The 27847-nt window shown below is 41.3% G+C and overlaps 1 protein-coding gene across 2 annotated transcripts in view; it reads left to right on the forward strand.

Moving 5' to 3' along the window:
• The first annotated feature begins 2572 nt into the window (after positions 1-2572).
• Positions 2573-27847, forward strand: part of BIN2 (bridging integrator 2) — a 32492-nt gene continuing 7217 nt past the window's right edge. Inside the window, exons 1-10 of one of the 2 annotated variants that reach the window (XM_037848136.1) lie at positions 2573-2716; positions 11058-11138; positions 19377-19431; positions 19717-19811; positions 20354-20449; positions 21661-21768; positions 22081-22166; positions 23307-23382; positions 24262-24344; positions 26743-27493. In XM_037848136.1, coding sequence (XP_037704064.1) covers positions 2636-2716; positions 11058-11138; positions 19377-19431; positions 19717-19811; positions 20354-20449; positions 21661-21768; positions 22081-22166; positions 23307-23382; positions 24262-24344; positions 26743-27493 — 1512 coding nt within the window. In that variant the 5' untranslated portion in view covers positions 2573-2635. The other variant, XM_037848137.1, reaches the window with a different exon arrangement.

Consider the following 27847-nt stretch of genomic DNA (forward strand, 5'->3'; position numbering starts at 1 on the left):
AGAATCCATGCCTTGGTCCAGTAACACTCCTGCCAGACTACAAACCAAGCCCAGTGGAGTGGTTTTACATTATCCATCTTGGATTATTTTAGGCTGTACCTATCCATTAACCTGATCTCTCCTCCCCTCCCCATCCCCATGCATATTTGCTATATTCAAAGGCACAGAGTGCTTTAAAATGTTCCTGAGTGACTAAAAGTGTCCTGATTCTCCCAAATAGACTGTGGGCTTATCCTTTTGTTTTCTCCTTCAGTGCTTAGAACAAGTTTTCACTCCAAGCTTCTGGGTGATAGCAACTACTGGGATATACTAGAGGGAGGTAGGAGTAGAGAATTAGGCTGTATGTAGGTCAGATGCCAGCAGATAAAGAAAGTGACTAAATATAAAGGAGAATGGGGAGGAAAAAGTATTTAAAAGAGGGAAAAGAAGATACTGAGCAAAGAAAGGAAAGGACTGAGGGGAAGAGGCAGAAAAGAAAGGGAAAAGAGACAACAGTACGGGGCCTCCAGCTAAGTGTGAGTCAGCACTTCTAAGCTGGGACTAAAATAGGGCAACCGGATTCAGGGTTCTATAAAATGCAGAAAACTGAGAAGCTAATAATTTGCTCCGTCCTGAGCAGGGCTCAGTCTGGTAGAGCAGGCTAGAAGAGAACAAAGGGGGAACTGAAAAGAGAAGGTTAAGAGAATGAGAAGCAGTGTTGCATAGCAATCATACAAGAGGAACTAGGGAGGTAATATAACTGCAGGAAAAACTGTCTGAGAGCAGTACTGTAATTAGTTGGCTGCTGAGTCAGCAGAGGCCTCTAGAAGGAAGCAGTGTGTATAATATAAGATGGACTAGAGTCAGGAGACCTCTATTCTTGTGCCAGTTCCATCATGAGGAGCCTGCCCTTTCTGTGACTCAGTTTACCCATCTAATTAAAATCTGTGGGTTGTTCCTGCTCTAATATTACATGATTTGGTGACCATCGATTTTAGTTTCCAACAGATTGGCAATGAGGAGAGTTTTATGGGAGTCTATGGCTAGGCTATGTGGCTGAGGGGGCTGTGGTGTCATGGAAGTGACACAGGTGTTGGCCTCCTTCTCCTGGTAACACACCTGTCATCATCACTATCTTCTTTCAATGTTCCCACAGTACCATCATGCTCTGGGCGTTTGCCCACTCCTTTTCATCCAGCATCAACTGGTTCCATTTTTTTTCACTCTGCCCTTCCAGGCCACCCCCACAGCCAACATCTGGAATAAGCCCTAATCACCTATTGCCTGGAAATACTATGTCCATCTCTATAAATGAATTTAACACATTATATTGTAATCATCTGATTACCAATCTATCTCCACCTCCAGATTTTAAGGATCTTGAGGTCAGGGGCTGCATTTTATTCATCTTTGGCTTCCCAACACCCAGCAATGCCCACAGTTGATCCCACAAGTAGTAAGTGTGTTTGGAGGACTGAATAGGAAAACAATAGCAGACAAGAACCTTTGTTTTTCCTCTTCAAGCCTTAGAAAGTGTAATTTGTCCCTCTTTCCTTCCTTGAGGGAATTTTACCCCCCACTGAAAAATCCTTGAGTTTCCTCCAAACCTTGTGTTCTAATTTCCAGTCATCCTCTCAGGCAGCCCAGGGAGTAACCTGCATTTAAAGAATTTCTCCCTAGAGAAATCATAGCACCCCCACCTTAACTTGCACAATTTGTGTGTCTTCACATCCTGCTTTCATCTAGCACACCACACTCCAGCTAGAAAAACTTGTTTTCCTTCCCTAGCACAGGCCTCCATACTCTCTTTTCCCATTGAAATCCTCTCCTTTCCTCAGGATATCCATTTCTTTCTCCAGCCCACCGGTTGTTCCTCCCTTTTAAATCCAGATCTGGAGACCTATCCCTTCTCTGCAATAGACCCCTTCTTGTCTCAGGCTTAGAGTCAACCTCTCTGACATCGGCTTTCCATTTTTTAAAGTTTCAACCTGGAGTCAGAAACACATTTTACTTGGATATCCAGCACACATACCCATATAACTGAAACACATTTCTCCATACGCGCGGAAATCACAATATTTTCTATCCTATTATTTCAGTTATTTTTCAGGGCTGGTCATGATACCTAATTTGTTTTCCCACTAAGGGCTGGCGCGCTGAAGTTGGACTTGAGTGAGTGCAGCCTGAAGGCAGGTCCAAGTCTCCGCCCCCCTGACCCAGCCCCGGCTGAACAGGCCCAGCCCCCTAGCTGGAGCTTTGAATGATCCCTCTCGGTCGCGGCCTGCCGCGCTGGACCGTGGGTGAGCCACAGGCAGCATCCCGGAGGTGGGCCACAGGGAGGGCCTCGGGGCGCGCCGCTGCGCTGGGACTCCGAGTGGGCCTCGAAGTGGACCTCGCGGCAGGTCGCAGGGTGGCCGCGGTGTGGGCCGGAGCTCGCTGCCCTAGGCCTCGGGGTGACCCTCAGGGTGACCTCGGGGTGGTCCCGGGGCCGCCTCGGGGCGGAGAGCCTTCTGGCCCCGCAGGGGGAGCGCGCCCGACCCCGGCGGGAAGTGCGAGGCCCGCCCGCGCCGGATGCGAGGCATGCCGGGAGCCCGCACTTCCTCCTCAGGGGCCTCTAGAAAACCACAGGGCAGCCCGTCCCCCGGGAGCCGGCAGGATGGCCGAGGGCAGGGCGGGCGGCGCTGCCGGCCTCTTCGCCAAGCAGGTGCAGAAGAAGTTCAGCAGGGCCCAGGAGAAGGTAGGCGACTGGGCCTCGCCGCCTGCCCGTCCCCGCCGACGAGGAGACGAGGCCGGGTGCGCCCGGAGGGGCGTTCAGGGCACTTAGGGGCCCCCGGAACCCCGGCCTAAAGAGGGGAGTCTCCCGCTCTCCCGGGAAACCAGAGTGGAGTCAGTTTCCATTGACACAGGCAGGTTTGAGAGAGAAAGGGAGGAAAATGCCCGATCTTGGGCGAGGGTAGGGGAAGCTGAGGAGACAACAATCTCTCTCCGGAACGTAAACAACCTTCAGGCTGGGTTTGAGGCATCTGACCCAGAAAAGGTGAAAAAGATACTAACTCGGTGAAGGCTTCGTGCAGCAGGCTTTGCCGTATCAATCCCATGAGGTTAATATTTTACGGATGATGAAAATTGAAGGTTCAAACGGTAATTCTCCCAAAGTCTTAAGACGTCAAGGACTAGCCATGATGCCTGTGAGTACCACCAGTTAGAGCTTGGATTGGGAGCCCACTGAGGACTAGAATAATTCTGCAAATTCTGTATCTAACCCTGCCTAGCGGGGAAGTGTTATTTAAGCTGATGTAACCAGTAACCCATATCTGCTTCCTGTACCTCCCTGTGGCCTTGGAGAATACACCCTCCAGGATGATGAAAGAGAATTGCTTTAGATTGTGTCCTTGGCTAGCCTGGGGCGGCCCTCCTCCAACACTAGCATGCAATTAGGCTGTCTCTGTAACTTGCCTGCCTACGTTGATTGTGTGGACACACGTTAACACATTTTAGTGGCATTCTTGCTTCTCCCTGTCCAGAGTATTTTCTCTGGTTATTCTCTGATCCTCTCTTACCCAGGGGTAGAGGAGATGGTATGAGAAGACACATGAACCAGAAGAAAAGGGGGAGGAGAAATAAGAAAGACACGATGTTTTGATTTTCTAAGGGTTTACGGTCTTGTCTCAGAAGCATTTGGAGCAACAACCCGAGTTTAAGGATTGAGGGAGTCATCTTATAAAGATAGGGAGGACCATGGGCTTGGGCCCTGGGAAGGGCATTGGGTCGATGGAAAAGTTTTGGTAGTGGATGGTGGTGGTAGTAACACAAACATTGTGGATATAATTAGCAGCACTGAACCATATATTTGAATGTGCTTTAAAGGGAAAATTTTAGTTTGAATATATGTTACTAGAATAAAGAATTTTTTTAAATCCATGGAACTGCACGTTACGAACTGTGAACCCTAAGTTAAACCATGGACTATAGTTATGCTTTCATGAATTGGAACAAATGTTCCACACCAATGCAAGGTGTTAATAATAGGACGGTATATGGAAATCCTATATTTTATGCATGATTAAAAGAAGAAAAGAATTAAGGGCAAACAGCTCTCCCAGTTGGGTTGTCAACAGAGAACTGATGGAATGTAGATTCAGTCCCTGTCTTTAAGAGGCTTTCAGTGGAAGGAAGAGGAGCCCTATATACTTTTCCTATCTTTGTCTGAGGAAACTGGGGTCCTATTTTTGTCTTCCTATCTTTGTTTGAGGAAGCTATGATATAGAGAGGAGGAAAACAGAAAGATTTTGTGTTGCCAGACTTTATTATTTCACCTTCCCCTAACTTCACCTTGACCATGGTTTCACCTCTATCAAGTGTGTTGAGTTACAAATCTGATACCCCTAAGAGCGTGTCTACAGGAAGGTTTAGCTTGGGGGTTGGGGTGGGTAATAAGAGAGAAGGAAGGAGAGGAGAAAGCTGCACTGTGGGATGTAATAATAACAAAACTTCACAGATAATAGTTATTTTTTAAAAACACAGCTTTTACCTCATTTTTTCACTCCTTGTCCTCATCCGGCCTGTCATCAACACCACACCCTTGCTCTGGCCTTTCTCTCCTTTTCTGACTGCCAACTCAGAAGACAGGTAAATCATTTTCTTTCTCTGGGGGAAATACTCAGGTCTTGCATCTATAAAATGAGAGTTGTCGTTCTGTTATTTGGAAACTCAAGGTGGTAAGGAGGAACCTGGTCTGATGCCACAGTGAGAAGAGAAGAGGCCTCCTGGGACCTCAGAATCAAATACCTCCCAAAGGGTGTCCAGCCACCCTGTTCTTTTTGGCCTGAATCCTGAGGAGGTCAAGCGAAAGCAAACTTAAATATGCCCTGGGGAGCTCACAGGCTGATGCAAAATAACAAGGGGATATTCTGAACTCAGACTCAGACAGGGGGAGGCAGATACTGAATTTGAGCAGTACCCTCCATGTAATGGTTGGGTGGGAGTGGCCTGCGATGTGGGGAGGCAGCTCAGCTCAGCTCAGCCAACTTGGAGCCATACTCCTTGAGACTTGGTAAGCTGTTGGGAGCAAGAAAAAGGAGAAAATTGCAGTAAAGAGAAAGGACCCTCTAGGAAAATTTGCAATTTTTCTATAAGCAATTAGCTTTAATCTTTTGAGTAATAACTGTAATAGCTAACATGTCAAATATGGAATGCCTATTATTACAGGTACAGGGATATAACAAAAAAAGAGACATGATCTGTCTGTTCATTCTAGCAATATCTTTACAACCTTTTAAGAAGGTTTTTTGTATCCTAATTTTAGAAATGAGGAAACCAAGTTCAAAAGAGGTTGGTAACTATGACTGAAATCAGGTGTCCTGCCTTGAATCCCCAACCTCAGGCGGCTCTTTTACAACATTCTTGATAAGCCACTCTGACATCTGTGCCTCCCCACTTCCTGCTGATCCTGTTTGAGAAGGAGCAGAGCTAGGAGTGAAAACGCCCTTTGCTCAGGCCTCTTCTGTAAAGCCGAGGGAAGGTTTGGTAGAACTTGACACTGTTAAACATGTTGGATGAAGCATTCTTCTTGTTCTCGTTTTTAGTTTCCACCCAGACTCAATATGGGGCCGAATTCAAGCTGGCTTTATTGTGTTTTTACACTATGAGCTATCTTCACATTTTAAACTAATGCTTTCACCATCTGTTTGTGATTTCTCTGTGGTAAACCTCTCAGATGTCCCCTGAGGAAGGACATTGTTTCCCACTCCTTTGCTGTTCTTACTTCCTCTGTTTAGTTTTACTCAACTTGTATCCCAGAGGATTCGATTCAGCAAATATTTACAGAAAAACTCCTTTGTCCAGGGTACTGGGCTGGCCCCAGGAGGGAATTCAGAGATGAGTAAGAAGCAGTCTTACCTGCCAGAAGCTTACAATCTAGTGTTTAAAAGGAAGATAAGTGACCTGAGAGATATACAGATCTCTGTGGCAATTCAGAAATGTTACATCTGATTGGGGGAAATCAGGGAGGCTTTATTGTAGAGGCTGAATTTGAGATAGGAATTGTGGATAATTTCAGGCAAGAGTGGTGAGGGAGCATTCTAGCTGAGGAATGCCCTGAGCAATGGATGGAATCTGGAAATCCCTTTTAGACAGAATAGTGAGAAATGCAGCTGAGCACAGGGAATGGTGGGAGAAAAAGCTGGAAAGGGGGATATATTAAGAAAAGCCTCAAAAGCTGCACAGAATCACTTATCTTTGATTTGATAGACCTGCTCTGGTCTCCCAGCCTTCACACATCCTGTTCCCTCTGCCTGGAACACTTTTTCTCCTCGTCTTTCCCAGGAAACTCTTTTCCTACCCCCATCATTAACTTTTAAAAAAATTATTATTGTGGTAACATAAATGCAACATAACGTTTCTCATGTTAACCACTTTCAAGTACACAATTCACTGATGTTAATTACATTCATAATGTTGTGCTTCCATCACCACTATCCATTACCAAAATTTTTCCACCACTCCAAACAGCAACACTGTACCCATTAAGCATGAACTCCCATTCCCCACCCTGACTCCTGCCCCGTTATCCTATATTCTAATTTCTTATTCTGTGGATTTGCATATTCTAATTATTTCATATTTTAATTCAATGTATGTCCTTTTGTGTATGACTTGTTTCACTCAACGTAATATCTTCAAGGTTCACCCATGTTGTAGCCTGTACCAGGACTTCATCCCTTTTACAACTGAATAATATTCCATTGAGCATATATACCACATTTTGTTTCTCTGTTGGTGACTACTTAGGTTGCTTCCACCTTTTGACTATTATGAATAATACTGTTATGAAATCAATGTAAAAATTTCTGTTTGAGTCCCTGCTTTCAGTTCTCTTGGGACTATACCTAGAAGTGGGATTATTAGGTCATATAATAATTCTAAACTTTCTGAGGAATAGCCAAACTGTTTTCCACAGGAACGACACCATTTACATTTCCACTAACAATGAATCAGTGTTCCTATTTCTCCACATCTTCTCCAATACTTGTTGTTTTCTTTTTTTTTTTTTTTTTTTTAATTAATAGCCATTCTGGTGGGTATGTAGTAGTATTTCATTGTAGTTTTGATTAGCATTTCCCTAACAGCTAATGATATTGAGCACTTCTTTATGTGCTTATTGGGCATTTGTATAACTTCTTTAGAAAAATGTGTCCTCAAGTCCTTTGCCCATTGTTTAATTAGGGTTGTCTTTTTATTGTTGAGTTGTAGGAGTTCTTTTTATATTCTAGATATTAAACCCTTATTAGCTGTATGGTTTCCAAGTGTTTTCTCCTATTCTGTAGGTTGTCTTATTTACTTTCTCTCGTGTTCTTTCTAAGTATCTGTATTTTCAGCTGCCAGACCTGGCAAATTGGGGTAGATTTCTCAGGGCAGGACTTTAGGGATTGGCATTTCTTGGGCTTGCATTAGGAAGCAGTCCAAAAGTAGAATTCATTCTTACGACAAACATCTGTGGGCTATCTGTGTATCTTCTTCCTTCAAGGAACTCTATTTGAGGAAGAACACCTACAACATAGGATAAGTACCCTAACACAGGGGGCCCAGGGCATTGAGCTGTGTTTCCAGGGTAATAATACTCACCATTTTCGTTCTCAGAGTTGAAGGTGGGAGGGTTCCCTCAGCACACACACCCCCAACACACATACCCTCCAAACTTTTAGTCTTGAGCTTTTTAGGGATTGGGAGATTGGCCTGACCCTGGGTGTCCTACACTGACTCTAGACGGAGTTCACTCTTCTCTATTCTGCAGCCCCTTCCACCTAAGAAGAACCACACCCCGGGCAAAGGAAGAGAGGGTTAGGGGGAAGGAAGTGAGAGCTGCACTTAACACTAAACTAGGTGGTTTTGCAACTTTCTGGTAGAAGACAGTGTTTTGTTGAGGAGAGAGGGTGGAGCCAGGGACAGGAGACTCTGCATACCCACAGCCAGATGGTTAGTGAGCTGAAGTTAGAGACAGACAAACATATGGTTAAACCGAAAAAGAAATAGACAGGTGTTTACAGGTAAGGGGATGGAACTAACCATAATAATAGTAGATAAGTATTGAATTCTTACTGTAGGCACTGTGAAAGCAATTTAAATGCATAATATTATTTAATTCTCCCAACAACTCCAGTAGATATTGTCTTAATGGGGGGAGGGAAGGATTATGTAAACTGAGGCTCAGAAGTTTAAGTAACTTGCCCAAAGACTTATAGCCAGTAAGTGTAAAGGTCAAGATGAGAGCTCATAGCTGTCTGACTCCAGAGCCCTTGATCTTAACCACTAGAGAGCGAGCTCCGGAAGTGAGAAACTCTAACCCCAGGTTTAAGAATGGAGACACTTATAAGAGTCTCTACGTCAGTCTTCCTCACGCCCCAAACCTGGGTACTCATACATGTGATTCAAAGCCCTTCACAATGAAACGCTCAATCTCCATTTCTAGCTTCTTCCCTTCCGGTCACCATCACACACCCTAAGCCAGCTGAACAATCTCATGAAGTTGCTGTGAATTCTCATACTCCCATGACTTTGCTGATGCTGTCTTTGCTTGGAATCCTCTTTCCACCCTCACTCTTTATACTCTATTCCAATCTACCATTTTTCCCCTCAGTCTTAATATTCCTTCCTTTTACAACTGTTGTCTATTTGCTGGTTACTGAGAAATCTAGGTGAGTAAGGCAAGCACCCAATCCTCAAGGAGTTCACAGTTTAGAAGGAGACAGACCGATAAATAATGAAACAATAATAGAAGTGTACACAAGGGGCAGAAGTTGCAGGCACTTATGAGGGAGTGATTAACTCGATTAATGGGATGAGGTAGAGGTGGTTAAGTGTCACGGAGGATATGGAGTATAAACTGGGGTTTTAATAGATATTTGCCTGACAGATAAAGTGAGGAAGGGCATTCTAGGAAGAAGGAACAGCGTTTATGACAAGCAACAGTGTGGTTTATTTCAGGAAACTGAGGATGTGTCTGGGAGGGAGGCCTTCAGGGAGAAAGAATAATGAAAGCTGAGGATTAAAGACGACTCACATCATTAAGGCTTGTATGCATGTTAGAGTTTGAACTCTAACTTATAGTCAGGGAGATACATAATGGACATTTAATAAAAATTTGTTGAAAATTGCTAAAAAGCACGTGAAAAGATGCTTAACATCACTAGCTATTAGGGAAATGCAAATCAAAACCACAATGAGATATCATTTCATACATACTAGAATGGCTGTGTAATTAAAAAAAAAAAACACACAGAAAACTACAAGTGCTGGAGAGGATGTGGAGAAATAGGAACACTTATTCACTGCTGGTGGGAGTGTAGAATGGTACAGCTGCTGTGGAAGGCAGTTTTGTGGTTCCTCAGGAAGCCAAGTATAAAATGCCATATGATCCGGCAATCCTGTTATTAGGTATAATGTCAGAAGAACTGAAAGCTGGGATGCAAGTAGACATTTGCACACTGATGTTTATAGTGGCATTATTCAGAATTGCCAATAGATGGAAACAGCCCAAGTATCAATGGATGAGTGGATAAACAAACTGTGGTATAAACGTATGATGGAGTATTATGCAGCTGTAAGATGGAATGAAGTCCTGATGCATGCAGCAATGTGGATGAACCTTGAGGACATTATGTTGAGTGAAATGAGCTAGATACAAAAGGACGAATATTGTATGGTCTCACTAATATGAACTAATTATAATGAGCAAACTCTGGGAGTTAAAATCTAGAGTATAGGTTGCCAGGAGATAAAAAGAGGGCAGAGAATGGGCAGATGATGCTTGGTAGCACAATACTGCAAGTATAACTAACAATGCCGACTGTGAGTATGGTTGAAAGGGGAAGGCTAGGGTTGTGTATATCACTAGAAGGAAAGCTAGAGGACAAAACATGGGACTGTGTAACATAGTGAAACCAAAAGTGGATGAAGACTGTGGTTAATTGTGCAAATATAAGTTCTTACATGAACTAGAACAAATGTACATCACTATTACAAGGTGTTAATAATAGGATGACAATACGGGAAGAAATACAATTAATGCAAACTAAGGACTATAGAGAGAAATGAAATTGTGGGGTGCAAATTAAAAAAAATCCAGACTATGGCAAATTCTGCAGGACAAATAATCTGGTTTCCTCAACAACAACAAAAGCACAAGAAAAAAGAGAAAAAGAGAGACAGATGGGAAAACCCATAGACTAAAAGGCATTTAAAAGGTACTATTCAATTGCAGAGATAACAGGAGGTGGGAGTGGAGTTGACAGATATGTTGAGTGATTTGATGAAAGGACAGACAAGTAGGGTGACTCCTGAGAATCTAACTTTGGCATGGGGAGATGGTGGTGTGCCTCCTTCAAAGATGTGGGTAACAGGTAGAAGAGTAAGGGCTTTCTTACCACATGTAATTACTTGTTTCTGAGTCTCTCCTATTAGAAGGAGCTACATAAGAACAGGGACTGAGTCTTTTTCCTGTCCTTGTCGTCATTGGCACTGAGGCCTCGATGATTGACTCAGGTTTCCCAGAGGAGAGGAAACGGACGTGGATAGCATTAATTTCTATCTGACTTTCAAGTGTATTATATCAGGGCTTCTCAACGTTTTCCACAAGGGCCTCTGACAAGAGAAGAGTTCCCTGCCCACCTCTCTAACCTTATCTACTAGCTACCCAGGGTAATCTAAAGCTATGGATGGAAGAGGATCTCTCAAGTGAAAAATGTCTTCAAGGCTTGTATTTTATCTTTAAAAGCCATGTACATTTTGCATTCTTCTCATTATCCTTGTTTTAATATAATGCTCCATCCCTCCCCCTCAAAAAAAACTTCAAATAATAATAACATTCCAGGAAGATATACCTTATTTATACTGGGCTTTATATATACCTCAAGCTCACTGATATGTACCCCAATGATTGTTTTTACTGCAACATGTTACATTTCTAGTTCTGTTCACTGCATTTGCTTCTGGGATTCTGAGAGAAGCTAGGGTCATATGAGGCAAACAGAGAAGAGAGAATTGATCATAACCTTTTGGGTCTTTCTGGCTTATTTCCTCAGGTACTACAGAAGTTGGGGAAAACTGTGGAAACCAAAGATGAACGGTTTGAACAAAGTGCTAACAACTTCTGCCAGCAACAGGTAAGCTGGAAGGTGGGGAAGGAAAGCTTGGAGGAAGAAAGAAGACCTGAGGGCTAAGTGGCAGAAGAATAGCAGGTTCCATAAACCAACAAGCATCCCTACCAGCCCATCTTCCCCCAGGGGTAAGGGCCACAGGGTAACTTGCTGCTTATCCTTCTCCTGGGAACCAGAGAAACTTACCTTTCCTGTGCATCCTGACCCTGGAAATTTGGGGGATAGGTGAGTGTTCCTCTTTTCTCCTACACTGATTCCCCTCAGGAATTCCAAATACAGTGGCATCACCAGAAAGTCAAAATCAAAGTGAGCTCCTTCCACCTTAGTTTTTGGCTAACTCATTTCCTCCAGGGTGCCTCTCCCACCCTAGGACTCCTCATACCTCATCAGCCGCAGGTTTTTCTTGTTGCCTCCTTATCCACTACATCTTTATTCTAAAGGACCCAAGTCCTTTATTCTAAAATAATACCTCCATTTTTCGCCTGTCATTCCCTCCACCAAACTACCTATTCTCACTATTCCTTCAATCTCGACTGGGTATTACAAGTATTTTTATGTAGAATATTCACATAAAGAAGTGGATAACTTAGAAGTTTAACATTCCGTGGGATATTTGACCTTCCATCTACCATGTGCCACGCATCATACTCGGTGCTTCACATGTATTATTCTCACATCAGCTCTGGAGATTGCTTTCCCCTCTTTATAATAGAAGGGAGTTATTAACTTAAATGAATATCCTGTTAATTGAATTATATAAATATGTTTATATTAAGAAGGATATTAGCTATCATCTAGTGCAGTATTATCCACTACATCTTTATTCTAAAGGACCCAAGTCCTTTATTCTAAAATAATACCTCCATTTTTCGCCTGTCATTCCCTCCACCAAACTACCTATTCTCACTATTCCTTCAATCTCGACTGGGTATTACAAGTATTTTTATGTAGAATATTCACATAAAGAAGTGGATAACTTAGAAGTTTAACATTCCGTGGGATATTTGACCTTCCATCTACCATGTGCCACGCATCATACTCGGTGCTTCACATGTATTATTCTCACATCAGCTCTGGAGATTGCTTTCCCCTCTTTATAATAGAAGGGAGTTATTAACTTAAATGAATATCCTGTTAATTGAATTATATAAATATGTTTATATTAAGAAGGATATTAGCTATCATCTAGTGCAGTAGTTGACTGTATCTCAGAATCATTTAGGAAAATTTTTAAATGCAGGATCTCTGGGAGTAGGACCTAGGAATCTGTACTTTTAAACTTTTTTAAATGGAAAATTTCAAATGTACACAATGGTAGAGGGACTCGTATAGTGAATCCATATCAAACAGCTTCAATAATCATCAACTCATGGGCAATCTTGTTTCACCTATGTCCCCACACACTTACCCATCCCTGATTATTATGAAGCAGGTCCAGGTACCATATCATTTCATCCATAAAAATTTATTATGAATGTCTAAGACAAGAACATTTAAAAAAAAATTAACCACAATACCATTATCAAACCTACAACATGTTTTTCTATAAAACATTCATTACAGAAGTCAGAAAGTACATCAACAAAAAAAGAAGAAAATGAACTTAAAAAATAGTGATGATTGCATATGCCTCCATGTTATAGCCACTGTTGTTTTATATCGTCACAATTGCTGTGCTGTGTATCTCTATGATATCTAACTATATCCATGGTAAATATACATATTAGGCTTACAAAATTGAGATTATTCCATACATATGGTTTTGCAACTTGTCTTTTTCACTTAACAATACAAATATCTTTTCAGGTTATTAAATATTCCACTAAAACACAAGTTTTAGTGATAACCTAAAAAAAAATCAGTAATTCCTTAATATCATAAAATATCCAGTGTTCAAATTTTGTCATAATTTTTTAATAGTTTTTTTACATCTTATTTTTTATAGCTTATTTGTTGTTGATTGTTTGTCCTGCAGTTTCTTATGGTCTAAATTTTGCTGATTGCATACCCATGGTATTGTTTAACATAGTCCTCTATCTCCTGTGCTTTCTGTAAAATAATGTTTAAATTTAGAGGCTTGATGAGATTCAGGTTTTTGTGTTTGTTTTGGCGGCAAAAATACTTCATAGATGATGTTATGTCCATCAGGAGGCACATAATGTCTGATGGCCTCCTTTTTTGTGTTTTAACAGCCATAGGGAATCCATGTTCTGTATTAATTTCCTATGTAATTATGATGCAGTAACTAGTCTGAAAACAGCATTAAGCAACCGCTGATCTAGTCTACCTCCTTCATTTTACCAGTGAGGGGAAACAGGATTTGATTGTTAGGAGGAGTGATTAAATCAGGGTAATGCAGCACATAAGTTGCATAACTAGTATTAAAACATAAACACTGTGCTTTTTTTCACTGTACCTCACTGGAAGGCCTTCGTGGACCTCTTCTTTTTTTCTTAAATCAGTTTAATTGAGATGTATTTACATACAATACAGTCATCCATGGTGTACAATCAGTTGTTCACAGTACCATTATATAGTTGTGCATTCATCACCACAATCAATTTTTGAACAATTTCATTACCACACACAAAAAAGAATAAGAATAAAAGTTAAAGTACAAAACAACACCCAAAACATCCCATATCCCGCAACTCTCCTTATTATTCATTTACTTTTTGTCCTCATTTTTCTATTGATTTGTCCATACCCGAAGTTTTCATGATCACATGGTCACACAGTGCAAGCTACATAGTTATAAAGTTATCTTCAAGAATCAAGGCTACTGGGTTGCAGTTCAACAGTTTCAGGTATTTTCTTCTAGCTATTCCAATACACCAATAATTAAAAATCAGTGTCTACATAATGCATAAGAATAACCTCCAGAATGACCCCTTGACTCTATTTGAGATCTCTCAGCCACTGAAACTTTATTTTGTTTCCTTTCTCTTCCCCCTTTTGTTCCAAGAAGGCTTTCTCAGTCCCATGATGCCAGGGCAAGCTCATCCCTGCAAATCACGTCCCACATTGCCAGGGAGATTTACACCCCTGGGAGTCAAGTCCCATGTAGAGGGGAGGACATTGAGATTACCTATACAGTTGGCTTAGAGACAGAGGCCACATCTGGGCAACAAAAGAGGTTCTCTGGGGGTGACTCTCAGGTACAATTTTAAGTAGGCTTAGCCTTTCCTTTGCAGTAACAAACTTCATAAGGGCAAGCCCGAAGATCGAGGTCTTGGCCTTCTAAATTGGTAGCCCCCAATGGACCTCTTCTTAACTGTAGTAACTATCCTGCTTCCAACACCAGCATGAAAAAAAGTAGGAATCAGTAAGCTGACATCCACTTTGAAAAGTTTCTGATTCTTGGCCCATTCTGTCCCTCAGTCTTCTCTCTCCCTCTCTCTGCTTTGTAGGATGAACTCCCAGAGGAGTCATCCTATAAGGGCAGATGTGTAGGTAGAAAGGTAAATGTTCTACTTTGCTAATGCTGCCAGAATGCAAAACACCAGAAATTGATTGACTTTTATAAAAGGGGGTTTATTTGGTTACACAGTTAGAGTCTTATGGCCATAAAGTGTCTGAGATAATGCATCAACAATCGGGTACCTTCACTGGAGGTTGGCCAGTGGTGTCCAGAAAACCTCTGTTAGCTGGGAAGGCACATGGCTCGCATCTGCTCCAGAGTTCTGGTTTTAAAATGGCTTTCTACCAGGACATCCCTCTCTAGGCTTCAGCTTCTCTCCAAAATGTCAGTCTCGGTTGGTCTTGGGGCGTTTGTCCTCTCTTAGCTTCTCCAGAGCAAAAGTTTGCTTTCAAAGGCTGTCTCCAAAACTTCTCTGTAAACTGCAGTTCCTCTCTCACCTCCTGTGCATTCTTCAAAGTGTCCCTCTTGGCTGTAGCAGGCTCACTCCTTCTTTCTGAGCTTATATAATGCTCCAGTGAACTAATTCAGACCCACCCTGAATGGGTGGGGTCAAACCTCCATGGAAACTATCCGATCAGAGTTATCACCCACAGTTGGGTGGGGTGCATTTCCATAGAAACAATGTAATCCAAACGTTCCAACTTAATCCCCACTAATATATCTGCCCCCACAAGATTGCATCAAAGAAGATGGCTTTTTCTGGGGGACACAATATATACAAACCAGTACAGTAAGAGATAAAGGAAGGCTGTCAAGAAGAATAAGAGGATTAGTTGGGATAATCCCCTCAGAATTCCCTGTGCAAGCCTACCATCTAAACATCACTTGACGAGTGGAATAGAGTTAGGAATCAGGAAAAACTTCCTGACTGAAAATAGTACACCCACAGTAACTGGTGGTTAAACATGCTTGGATATTGTCCTTTTAGTAAGTTTGTTTAAAAGAGCATTTCATGAGTGCCTGCTGCATGCCAGGCACTGTGCCAAATGCTGAAACTTCAACATGAATTAGACAATGCGCTTGCTCTGAAGGCTCTTGCGGTTTAAGGAAGAAGACGCTGACAATACTGTCAGGTTTGAGGCTGGACCTGGGTGGCTAAGATGAACAGGAGGAAAAAGTACAAGGTTAAGGAGATTGACAGTGAAGGGTACCAGAAGTTGGACATATTTATCATGTGCCCTGTACCTCACCCACAGTCAGCTTATAGGTAAACTTTTTATTAACAGCTTTTCCCTTCATTCCCAAACTTCCCGGATTCCTGACCAAATTTCCATAGGTAACTCTTCTTTGAGGCTCTGCTTGTTTTCCCCTTACCCCCCTCTTTAAAACGTATAGGAAGAATTCTTTTCCTCAAGAAGCATTTTAATCTCTTATTTCTGGTAGATACAGCTACTTCCAGTTAATTGTCTTTAAAATCAAAATCTAACAATGTAGCTTCATTTTTCCTTCCTTGGCTCTCCTTTATATCAAGCACTTTTAGCACTTGTTCAAGGCTTAGTCATGTTAATTTACACTTGTTTTGCTGAGTGTCTGAATTTCTCTGAGCCCAGTTTTCTCACAGCAAGTAGGGAATCTCCCAGGACAAGTCCCATCTTCTCCATCCTCAGTGCCCCAGTCTCTTAGGACGTAGCTCTATATACCTGAGCATTTAAAACAAGCTTCTGGGATAAGTGGTTCATTAACTAAGGGCTGGGACTGTTGGTATAAGGGGTAGGAAGGACTGACTCAGACTGTGGTGATGTCAAGAATTTGGCAAGGATTCAGAGACCAGAAGTGATAAAATCATCAGATTTAGATCTGGAAATGGCCTTACTCTGCATTTACAGATGAGGAAACTGAAGCCTGAGAAGTGGAATAACTTGCTAGTTGGTGGTAGAGCCAAGTTTCCTGACTCCCAGACAAGTGACAACCTAAGAATGAGAGAGCCACATGTGTCAGGAAAGGAGAAAGATGCAGGGATTAGGGATTATTCCACCTGGAGACATTTCAGGGGAAGACAGATCAGCGAAATGAAATGACACCCATGATGACCGCTCCCACTCCCCATACGTCATCTCCTCCAAGGAAAGAGCAAGAATGTAAAGGAAGAATGTTGTGACCAAGAGGCTCCATTCTCAAAGAGAAATAGAGAGAGGCTTTGTGAGGTACGTAGAGGGCCGAAGGCAATCATATTTTATAGGCTATGGTGTAAATAGTATCCCTCAGTTTTGGAGGGTACAACCTGCAGAATCACATGGCAGCCTTGCTTACTGATCTGATTTTTCAAACCATATAATAACAGCTAAAAAATCTAAGATTTTCATTTGTAGAAACTGTTCAAGATAGTTTAGCAGCTTTTATTACTCAATATGTAATTTTGAGACCAGATTTTCACATTGAAGTAAAAAATTGAGTCCATGTCGTTTCCTTTCAAAAAATAACTTTGAAATCCTTTTTAATTTTTATAATACTCAAGATTCTTTTAAAACTCTTTATAACCTTGATTATCACATTTTCAAAACTCTCAAACTTACCATCTACCTACTTTATCCTGGATTAAAAGATATTGTATACATTTAACACCTTAGTCTATCTAAACTTTTTTCTGTGAATAAAAAACACCTTTTCTCAAATGAGCAAGAAAGAAGTGAGACATCCTTCCTAGTAAGTGCTGAGTGTTTCTGAAGTTTGTTACCTGACTTAATCTATCTCCATCATGCTATTAAAAATGCTTTCTCAAAGGTCCCTAGTTAGCTCCAGCTTCCAATTCCTGTTACATTTACCCATTCCTCCTGCATTCTGACCTCTCTGCAGCATCTGATCCTTCCTTGATCATCTCTCTCACACTTTCTTGATCCTCATCTGCTGTGACGTACTGTACAATCCCAGGTCTCCCACCTCTCGATCATGCCTTTGACCCCTTTGAGGCTGTCTGTGTCTTCCCATCCCTTTACCCCTCGCATTCACTCTTCTTTCCTGAGATGGACTTTTTTTCTTTAATTGTGGTAACATACATAGAACATAAAATTTCCCATTTTAACCACTTCTAAGTATACAACTCAGTGGTGTTAATTTTATTCATGATGCTGTGCTACCACCACCACCATTCATTACCGAAACTTTCCATCATCCGAAGCGGGAACTCTGTTCTGTACCGATTAAGCATTAATTCCCCATTCTTCACTCCCCCACTACTGCCCCTGGTCCACTGTAATCTTCTTTCTGTCTCTATGAATTTGCCTATCTGAGATGGGTTTTCAGCTTGAGGAATGGTCAAGAGTTTGCACTGACTTAGAGGTGGGCCCTGGAGGTAAGAAAATTGATGAACTAATTAGTCATGTTTTCTTTGTTTCTTTGAGTGAGTGGATCTAAATTTTCTATTGCTAAAATTAAATAGTAGTGATCTTTTCCCAAAGATTTCCACAGGAAAAAAAATTTAAGTCATTAGACACAATTTTCTGAATTTTCAGTTTTTCTCCCATAATTTTTTTTATACTTTTGGTATGTTCAACAGCCTGTCTAGTAATCAACACAAGCAAATAGCAAAACACTTGAACATGTTCACAACAACTATTTTATGATTACTAAATAATGCATCTTGGTTTTCAAATGCTCTACCACCCGAATAGAAGTGAAGATCGCAGTTCTGACCCATGGGCCTGGCCCTGTAGAATACCCTGGAAGTGGGCTGCACCTCACAGTTCAGTCTCACACTCCTAAAGTCAGCCTCCAAAATATCAACCATCTGGCCTCAAACTTCCTTCCCACCTAGAAACTGGAGTTCAGACATAGGAAAGAGACCAGAATGGGAAGGGGCTTGAAACAACACTTTGAGGAACAATTAAGAAAACCTATGAAAAGGAAGACTCCAGGAAGACACATGAAAGATGTCTTCATCTGTGTGGAAGAGACATGAGATCTACTCTGTTAGTACAGAAGGCCAACCTAAGACCAAGGGACAAAAGTTCTAACAAATCAGAACTTTTTGAAAAAGGAAAAAAAAGGAAAGTGACACTACCTCAGGCAAGAGGTTGTGAATTTCTGGTTTTCTGGTTGCTGGCAGTACTCAAGAAGCAAAGGCTAAACAAACATTTGTCAGAGTTATTAAAAAAGTGGCTCATCTTGGGTTGAGTTGAACTACCTTGAAATGAAATCTTCCTCCTCTTCCTCTCTTCCTTTTTTAGAGGGAGAAGGAGAGCTACTCTGTGTTTGGGAGTTCCTAGCCTAAAAATGAGAATTCAGACACAGGAGCAAAGATACAATTAGGGATAGATACTTAGAACTATAGAGGACTTTGGGGTTGGAACAGGAGGAAGTCAATGATGAAGCTCCTTGGAGGAGAAGTATTAAACAGGTGACTGATGGAAGGAAAGTGTAGGGTGAGGCAAGGCCAAGGAGAACGTCAGGGGAGGAGAAGTATGGCCTGAGTAAGGATTCAGAAAAGGAAGAGGGCCTGATGTCTGCAGAAGGTGGTAGCTGTTTAGGTACTCAGTGAGGAGGGTGTAACCAGAGGATTACATAGTGTCACATAGAGGACACTTAAATTTCAACAGAGGAATTTGGATATAAGCTGTTGTTCACTGGAAGGGAGAACAAACAAAAAAGAAAAGACGACATGCCAATGCAATGGAAGCTCTAACAATCCCCCAACTTAAAGATTGACCTGAAAGAAGACAACCTACAACTTGTTGGTAAAGAGAGTAAAGAGTAATTTTTAACAATCACAAATATTTGATAAAATTCTAGCAATGATTTATTCTTTTAACCTAATTTTCTACTTCAGCCTCTGGAACAGCTTTTGAAGTACTTCTCTTTTAGTCACCAAAGGTACTTCTCCCTTTCAGGCAGAAGGCCACAAGCTATACAAGGACCTGAAGAACTTCCTCAGTGCAGTAAAAGGTAGGTATGGCAACACAAGAGAATACAAAGGACATTTATGCAGCTATCAAGAGGTCTTGCAGATGGAAGCCAGTAGGAAAAAGACTGCCTCTGACACTTCCCTGCCTGTGACATTCTCTTGGAATTGGGCTTTGTGGGTCTAGGAAGAATGACTTTTCCTACCTCATCCATCTTGCCTTACTGATAACCTAAACTTTCTGAGTTTGTCCTTCTGAATTGGGAGACACTGATTTGTTTGTCACCTGTGTGGGAAGCCTTTTGTAGGACTGAGTTCTTTCCTTTCAGTGATGCATGAAAGTTCAAAGAGAGTGTCAGAAACCCTCCAGGAGATCTACAGCCCTGAGTGGGACGGTCATGAAGAACTGAAGGCCATTATAGGGGTAAGGATAGCTTGTGCTATGCAACTTATTCAGAACTCACTCCTGCCCTCTACTCAACCTCAGCTTAGCTTCTCCATTCCCAAACCAACAGGAAAACAAAGGAGCCAGTGTACATTGTTCATTTGAATAGTCTCGGTCACTGTGTGGTAGGAAGAAATTGTAGCTGTTAAGGTAAACCCAGGTTTTCCATTGTCTGTTGATTCCTCTGTTTTTTTACCCCCTTCCCCTCTTTAAAACATTACAGTTTACCTCCTGAAGGTTGCCTGTTTACTCCCATACCTCCCTGTCCTCCAAGCTCTAGGGTCCAAGGCTCTTACCATATGTCTTGTTCTTAATTCCTGAATGTATGTCCAGCCTCCTTTAGGGAGTTCTTGGGGCAGGAGCTGTTTCTTTTCTCCCTCTGACTCTTCTCCAATATCCAACATGATATTCTAAATACAGTGCTCCAAAAAGAAAGTTTCTGCAGGGAGAATTTGTGTATTTACCTGGTGGGCAGTTGTTGAAAAATGGAGTCCTCACCAGCCTCTGCCTCTATCCCACAGAGTAATGATCTCCTTTGGGAAGACTATGAAGAGAAACTGGCTGACCAGGCTGTGAGAACCATGGAAAACTATATAGCCCAGTTTAGTGAGATTAAGGTACTCAATTTACACAATCAAGGCTGGGTTATGGGCGGCCCATGGTGAGTAATGAAATTGGGTAAAAAGTTAGGAAGGTTGACAATTAGATAATAGGTTAGAGTGGAGGGATAGAGGTAGTGAGAAGATTGTGTTTAAACTTGGATTTCAGTCAGCTGGCTTTGGAATAGTGTTGAGTTAGGTCCAGGTCAGGGCATCCCTTTCAGCTCTGAGAAACAGTTGAAGGGACTAAGGATGTTTGTTGAGGAGAAGAGGAAATTTGGAGGAGACATATAGTTATCTTCAAATGCTTGAACGGCTGTTAGGAGAAAGAGGAATTCAGCCTGTTCTAAATTGTTCTGGAAAGCAGAATTAGAATTCATGTATTCATTCAACTAATATTATTAAAAACCTATTCTGTTGGGCACTGTGCTGCTTTTAGTTTAATAGGAAGATATTAGAGGGAGGCTGCCTTAAGCTTGTGATAGTTAAAGCTTTCCCCCAAAAAAGGAAACACACTGTTAGAGATTGTGAGTTCTCTGTTCAAGCCGAAGTTGAACAAGTTGAACTACTTATCTTGGGTATTGTAGAGAAGCTTATGTATTGTATAGGAAGTTGGACCAGATAATCGTTAAAATCTTTACAGATTCTGTGATTGAGATAGAAACAGGCCAATGACAGTTTACTTCTCCCTGGTATTTGCAGGATGAGATTGGGCAGACTTTCTCTCAATGCTCATAATAACACTTTACCTTTTTTTTTGGCGTTTTAGAGTTTTCGAAGCACTTTATATTCAATATTTGGTCTTTGAAATTATATAGAAAAGAGGCTTCTGAGGCTCAAAAAGAGATGTGCCTTGCTCTAGGTCACAAGGCTAACAAATGGCAGAGTTGGGACTGAGACCTAAAATTCCTGACTTTTAATTTAATAAGATTTTCAGGGCCATTTTTCCTGAAAGCTGAACTAGTTCCTATTGGGCTCATAAGGAATATTTAAATTCATTGCAGGCTTCCACATGTTCTCTAGGATTGCCCTTTCTTTACTCTATCTTCCTGTGAGAATCCCCATTTTTCCCAGATGTGAGGGAGATCTTTTGAGCACAAAACCTTGTTAGAAAGTGAAATTTGATAATAGAACTTGGGAATCTTGCCTCTCTACTTGGTAATCTTGCTACCTACATCCTGGCCACTGAAAAGTACATATCAGGGCTCTCTCTCATCACCCTGGGTTAGGAGAGAATCGCCAAGCGTGGCCGGAAACTCGTGGACTATGACAGTGCCCGACACCACCTAGAGGCGGTGCAGAATGCCAAGAAGAAAGATGAAGCCAAGATTACCAAGGTAAAAAAAAAAGGCTGGTTAAACCTCCCTGCCCTCACTAGTCCCACATGGTGGCAAGTAGCTGGATCAAGCTGGGTTTAGGAAATGACAAGTTCAGCATCCAATTTCCTGAAGGAAATCTTATTTCCTCTGATAATGGTAATGCTCTAAGGATAATCAAGGACTTGAGGCTGGGGAAAGTGTGGGTCTGGGAAAGGAGAGGCATGGTTCCAAGAAAGCCCAGTCCCTGAAAAAGTACAGAGGATCAAGAAGGCAGTCTCTGGCCACGGGTTCAGGATTGAGGGGGATTGTCTTATCTCTTTTACCACCTAGGCAGAGGAAGAGTTCAGCAAAGCCCAGATTGTGTTTGAAGATCTGAATCAGGAACTACTGGAGGAGCTGCCTATTCTTTACAACAGGTAATGACTAAAATTCAGGGAAGAGCTAGATTCCTGGGCCAGGGCAAGCCCAGGCCACCCAGCAGCCCAAGCGTGTCACCCAGTGAAAAGAGCCATGGTCCAAGAGTGGGATATAGTCTCAGCCCTGCCACTGACTTGCTATGTGGTATTAGGCAAGCCACTCCTCTCTCAAGACTGTGGTTTCTTCATCTGCAATACAGAGATAACCATCCTTGCCCTACCAGCTTTTCTGGGTTTGAAGACAACATGTTTCTTAGATTGAAGAGATCTTGGCAAGTAAAATGCCATTGTCATGCATACTAGGAATAATCTGCTTTCATGCTCAAGTGTGTATTGTTTTAAATGAGCCTGGCTCATAAACAACCAGATTTACACAGAAGGTAAACTGTGGGATGATTATTTGCATTAATAAAGGTGTCTTTGCTTTACATTAGATAAAAATGTTTTAGATGCAACTCTTCCACAGTGGAAGAGGAATCTGAGCAGAATTCCATTTATATACTATTTTCATTGAACAAGATATGCTTTAATACAATTGTAATCTGAGTATTTTGTATTGTCAAATAATATGTTATGTATGATGGAGCCTTTTTAATGAGTACATATATTCTAACGCATTAATTATGTGACTCCTAATTTATACTTGATCTTAGCCAAAAGGCCGAGAAGCAATGTGACTCCTAATTTAAATAGAATTGAAAATTAATACAGGTTCCTTAAATGTAAACTTCCCCAAATCAGTTAGAGTAGAATTCCATTAATGTACATACAACTTCACAGAGCCCAAGTATTGCATAAAGAGAAAGATAATTATGTTTATATGGCCTTATATTTATACAGTACTTTAAAAATTCCTCAAAGCACTTTCACATCCTCTTCTGCTTCTAATAATTTCATGAAACTAGTGTCAGCCAGGACCAGTAGTGTCTCCCCTGGCTTTTCTCTTCCTGAGAGTCAGGGCTGCCTCAGCCCAGCTCTCATGAATCCAGATCCCAGAACATCTTGAGTCTAGGATGTGGGTACCTTTCTCTCAGGGGCATTGATGGTGGCTGGTTTTGGCTTAAGCCTGTCTTGTATTTCAAACAAAACCTCTTTTACCATCCCTGACCTGTGTGTGTTTGTTGTTTTGCCTCCCAATAGTCGTATTGGCTGTTATGTGACCATCTTCCAAAACTTTTCCAATTTGAGGGATGTTTTCTACAGGGAGATGAGCAAGGTAAGAAAATCTGGTCAATTTAGACTCCTAGGTAGGTTTTTCTAGAGAATATGAAGATAGCCCTGGTTTACATAATTTCATTAAATTATGTGTTATACAAGATATTTACTTTTATCTCATGATGACATAATTGTACTTGATTGACTGTTGAACTGTATAAAGCCCGTACATACTATTAAATGGTCTACTCCATCTCCATTAACAACTGGATAAGAGCACCCAGACTTCAGCTTTAGCATGAATAAGGGAGCTTAGGCTTATGAAAGAAACAATTGAAATGGGAAACCAAGTTGTGAAATCTTCATTTTTTGCTGGTGGGGAGCTGGGAGGGCAGTGTTTAAGCACAGGTCAGTTTCTCAGGTAGTTGGTCTTGAACAGGGCCAATCCTGTCAGTGACAGGCAGCCATATAACATGGCCTCACGAGGGCATTTGTGGTCCTGGAATTCCAAGACTCTTTGCTATTACAATATTAGTTATATTTGCAAACATACATATTCCTCTGCACAGTTTCTTTGGCTATATTATGATTTGTCTAGTTACTATTAAATTGGATTTTCATTCTCTGGATCACTAAATGTTCAGCACCCAAGAGAAACTAGAACCTCAGATCAAAACATCAGTTATAGACTCCACCTTGAGTGAGCTGCCAGTCTGATGGAAGAGGCAGAACTTAGGACACAGTAAGACAAGAAGGAAGAAGGGGCGACTGGACAGGACTCTAGACACTAGTTCAGAAGAGATGAGGAAGAATTACAGATCCGAATTGAAAGGGTAGGGAGATTTTATTTAGGGAAGCTGTCTGAAGTTGAAAAGAAAAGGGATGTGCCAGTCTTAGGTTGCCATCTGGCTAGTACCCTCTTCTTTCTTGCTGGCTCTAGCTGAACCACAATCTTTATGAAGTGATGAGCAAACTGGAGAAGCAACATTCCAACAAAGTCTTTGTGGTGAAGGGACTATCAAGGTGAGCAACTTTTCAGACTCTTTTCTACTCTTGCTTGTCCTGTGTGTGTGCTCGCATTCACCCTCATCTCAAACAAAATCCTGGCTTCTCCTCTGTGTTCATGTGTATGATGTTGTCTGCTGTTTGCACCACACTCCTATATACATTTTTTTCTTTTAATTAAATACTCATTACATATTTCAGACATAACTAAAGGTATAAAGAAGGATATAACAAATAGCCATAAACCTACCACCAAATTTAAGAAATCAACTATTACAAATGTAGTTGAAATTCCCAGTGTCCCTTCCCCACTCACTTTCTTTTCCTGCCCCCCACCAAAGGTAACTACTGACTTGAATTTAGTATTTATTATTGCTATGCATATCTTTCTACTTTTGCTACATACATATGCACATAAAATATCGTTTTGCATGTTTTTAAAATTTATATAAATGGAATTGTACTGTATGTATTCTGCAACTTTTGTTCTCTTAGTATTGTTTGTGAGATTTATCCTTTTTGCTACATGTTGCTACTCCTAATCTTTTCTTTCCATAACTGTTATGGATGCTATTGTGTGCCTTGTTCACAATTTATCTATCCTTCTAATGGACATTTGGGTTGTCTTTCATCTTTTCACTACTACAAATAATGGTGTGATGAATATGTTCTACATTTCTTCTTGTGAATATTATCAGAAGTTCCTCTAGGGTAGATACTGGGAGTAGAATTGCTGAATCATAGGATTCATACATTGGGGCTTCTTCAGCTTTACTAGATATTGCCAAATTGCTCTCTAAAGTGATTGTTCTAACTTACATCCCATGTTCAGTGAATAAGAGCCCCCGTTGCTCCTCATACTTGCTACATGTGACATCATCACTTCTTAATTCTTCCAAATGAATGGATATGAAATTGAATAACTTGCAGTTTTAATTCTCATCTCTACAATTTCTAGTTACCTCAAGCATCTGTTCATATTATCGGTCATTCATGGTTCCTGTTCTGTGAGTTACTTATCTTTTTCCCATATTTTAATTGGGTTGTTTGCCCTTTTTTAAAAAATTGATTTGTATGAGTTCTTTGTATACTCAGGATGCTAATCTTTTAGTGATATGCATTGCAGATATTTTCTCCCAATCTATTATACCTGGCTTTTCCACTTCTTTTTGTGGTATCTTTTGTCTTCATACATTCTTCACACTCATAGGTGTTAGCAATTTACTGGTCTCTCAGAATATCACTTTCTCATTTTGAAGCCTTAGTTCTGGAAATTTTATTAGTTCCTTTTATGTACAAGGTTTTATACCAGGTGCTAGGGACCCAAAATATAGAAAAGTCATCCTTTCCCTAAAGTGATTGACAAAAAAGGGACAGAAAATGTGTCTGGGGAAACAAGGAATGATAGAAGTTTGCACATGCTAAGTGCCTAAAGAGAGCAGTAGGAATTCCAGAGAGGAAAATAATCACCAGGGTGTGGTTGGCCAGGGAAGGCTTTAAGGAGGTAGTGAAACTGAGCTTGGGACTTGAAGAAGAACAGGGCTCAGGTTTGTTGTTTGTGTCACTCATTTAACAATTAGTTACAGACTATTAAAAAGAACCACTAAAGGGCAATGTGGAGTTCCTAGTTGAATTCCCTGTTGCTCCAAAACTCCATTTCTCCTCTTCTCAGCATTGAAAGCTAGAGTTCTCTCTATCTGTCCATTCTTCCCATCTTTACCATAATTTACAATGAGATGGCTCAGAACCCTGTAGAGAAATCTGACATTCTCTTGCCTTCTAAACTTACTGACTCCTAGAATGCTAGTGCTGGAAAGAACCTTATATCATGCAGCTTACCCACATCATAACTCCTCAGGGCAGGATCTAAGATTCTCTCCTCCTTCTACCCTTCTCTCCCATCCTTTTACGGACAAGACATAGCACATAGTTGGTACCTGTCAAGTAAATATTTGTGGATTGCTCAGTCAGTCAGTATGTGGTACATAAGGGACATTCAAGGAGGAGAAGTAGGATTCAAGCTGATATTAGCTGTGGATGCACTCAGCACAGTATCTAGCACTTAATAGCTACTCAGTACTCGGTGAGTGTTAGTTATACTACCCATTAATCCTCTTCCCAGAGAAAATATCTATTGCTAATTCTTTCTGATCTCTTTCTTTAAATATATTTACCTAATTTAGATTGTGATGTAGATCAAATTTTACAACCTTTTTTCACTTTATAACATAAGCATTATTGCATATTATACACACTTTTTAACATAATTTTAAATTGCTTTATTCTGTTTTATTATGTGTGTACATCATAATTTACGTATTTTTTTGTTAGAGAAATTGTATGTAATTTATTTTTGAATATTTAGTTTGCTTCTGGTTTTTAGCTCTTCTGAATCTGAATGCCCTTCCTTTTTTAGCAGCAGCAGGCGCTCTTTAGTCATCTCTTCCCCAGTTCGAACATCTGCTGTCTCCAGCCCTCTCACCTCACCTACCAGTCCCTCCACACTCTCTTTGAAGAGTGATAGGGAATCCAATTCAGCAACTGAAGGAGAGTTGGCACCTGATCCAGCTCAGGGAGAAGAGAACTCTGAGATCAAAAAAGAGGAAGAAATAGAGAGGGAAGAGGCCGAAACAAGCTCCTCTGAGGAAGAAGAACCTCTACCAGTCTGCAATGGCCCAACTGAAGCCCAGCCCTCTCCCACCCTTGAGGATGGCGAGTCCCAGGAGGAAGTTTTCTCTTGCTCCCCGGCTCCATCACCAGGCAGTAGTACTCTGATCCCCTCAGAGCAGCCTTCATCATCTCTCCCAGAAGTAGTCCTCCGAACCCGCACCCCAAGTGAAGGATCTGAACCAACAAAGAAGAGAGCCTCTATCCCAAGGACCTCAGTGCCCCCTAGTAGGCCTCCTCCGCCCAGAGCTACTCCCAGCCCTAGGCCCTCCTCAGGGAACATACCCTCCAGCCTTGTAGCCTCTGAAGGGGGTTCACCCACAAGCCCCAGGGCCTTCTCGGAGGCTGAATCTTCCAGTCCTAGGGCCTCCTTAGAGGCCTCTCCTGATCCAGAGCCACCAGAGAAGCCAGTAAGAACTCCTGAGGACAAAGAAAAGGAAAGCATCCATAATGTGAACCCAGAAGAACTTTATACTTCCCCTACTGTGATGATTTGTGAGGTAAGAATGGATCTGGTTGAGTCTTTATAAACTACATGTAGACTGTCTTTACTACAGTCAGGTTACTCCACAGTTGATAAGATTTTGTCATTAATTTACATTCTCAAGGGTAACCCTGGATACCTTTTTTGGTTCTGGGGATTGTTTCACCTCTTTTAAGTGAGTCAGTGACTTACTCTTAGGGTAATTGACTTCTGCAGAGGGTTTATGGCTAATATTATTTATGAGCAGATTCTCACTAATTTCTTTCTTTAGCTCTAAGTTCTGGGTGTTCCCAATATAAAGAACCTACAATTGGCATCCTGAGCTTTACATTTTTTTAATGGGGTGGGAGGAGGAGGTTGTCTCCCTTCA

This window comes from Choloepus didactylus, chromosome 8 (assembly GCF_015220235.1).
Source record: "Choloepus didactylus isolate mChoDid1 chromosome 8, mChoDid1.pri, whole genome shotgun sequence".
Classification (NCBI taxonomy): domain Eukaryota; kingdom Metazoa; phylum Chordata; class Mammalia; order Pilosa; family Megalonychidae; genus Choloepus; species Choloepus didactylus.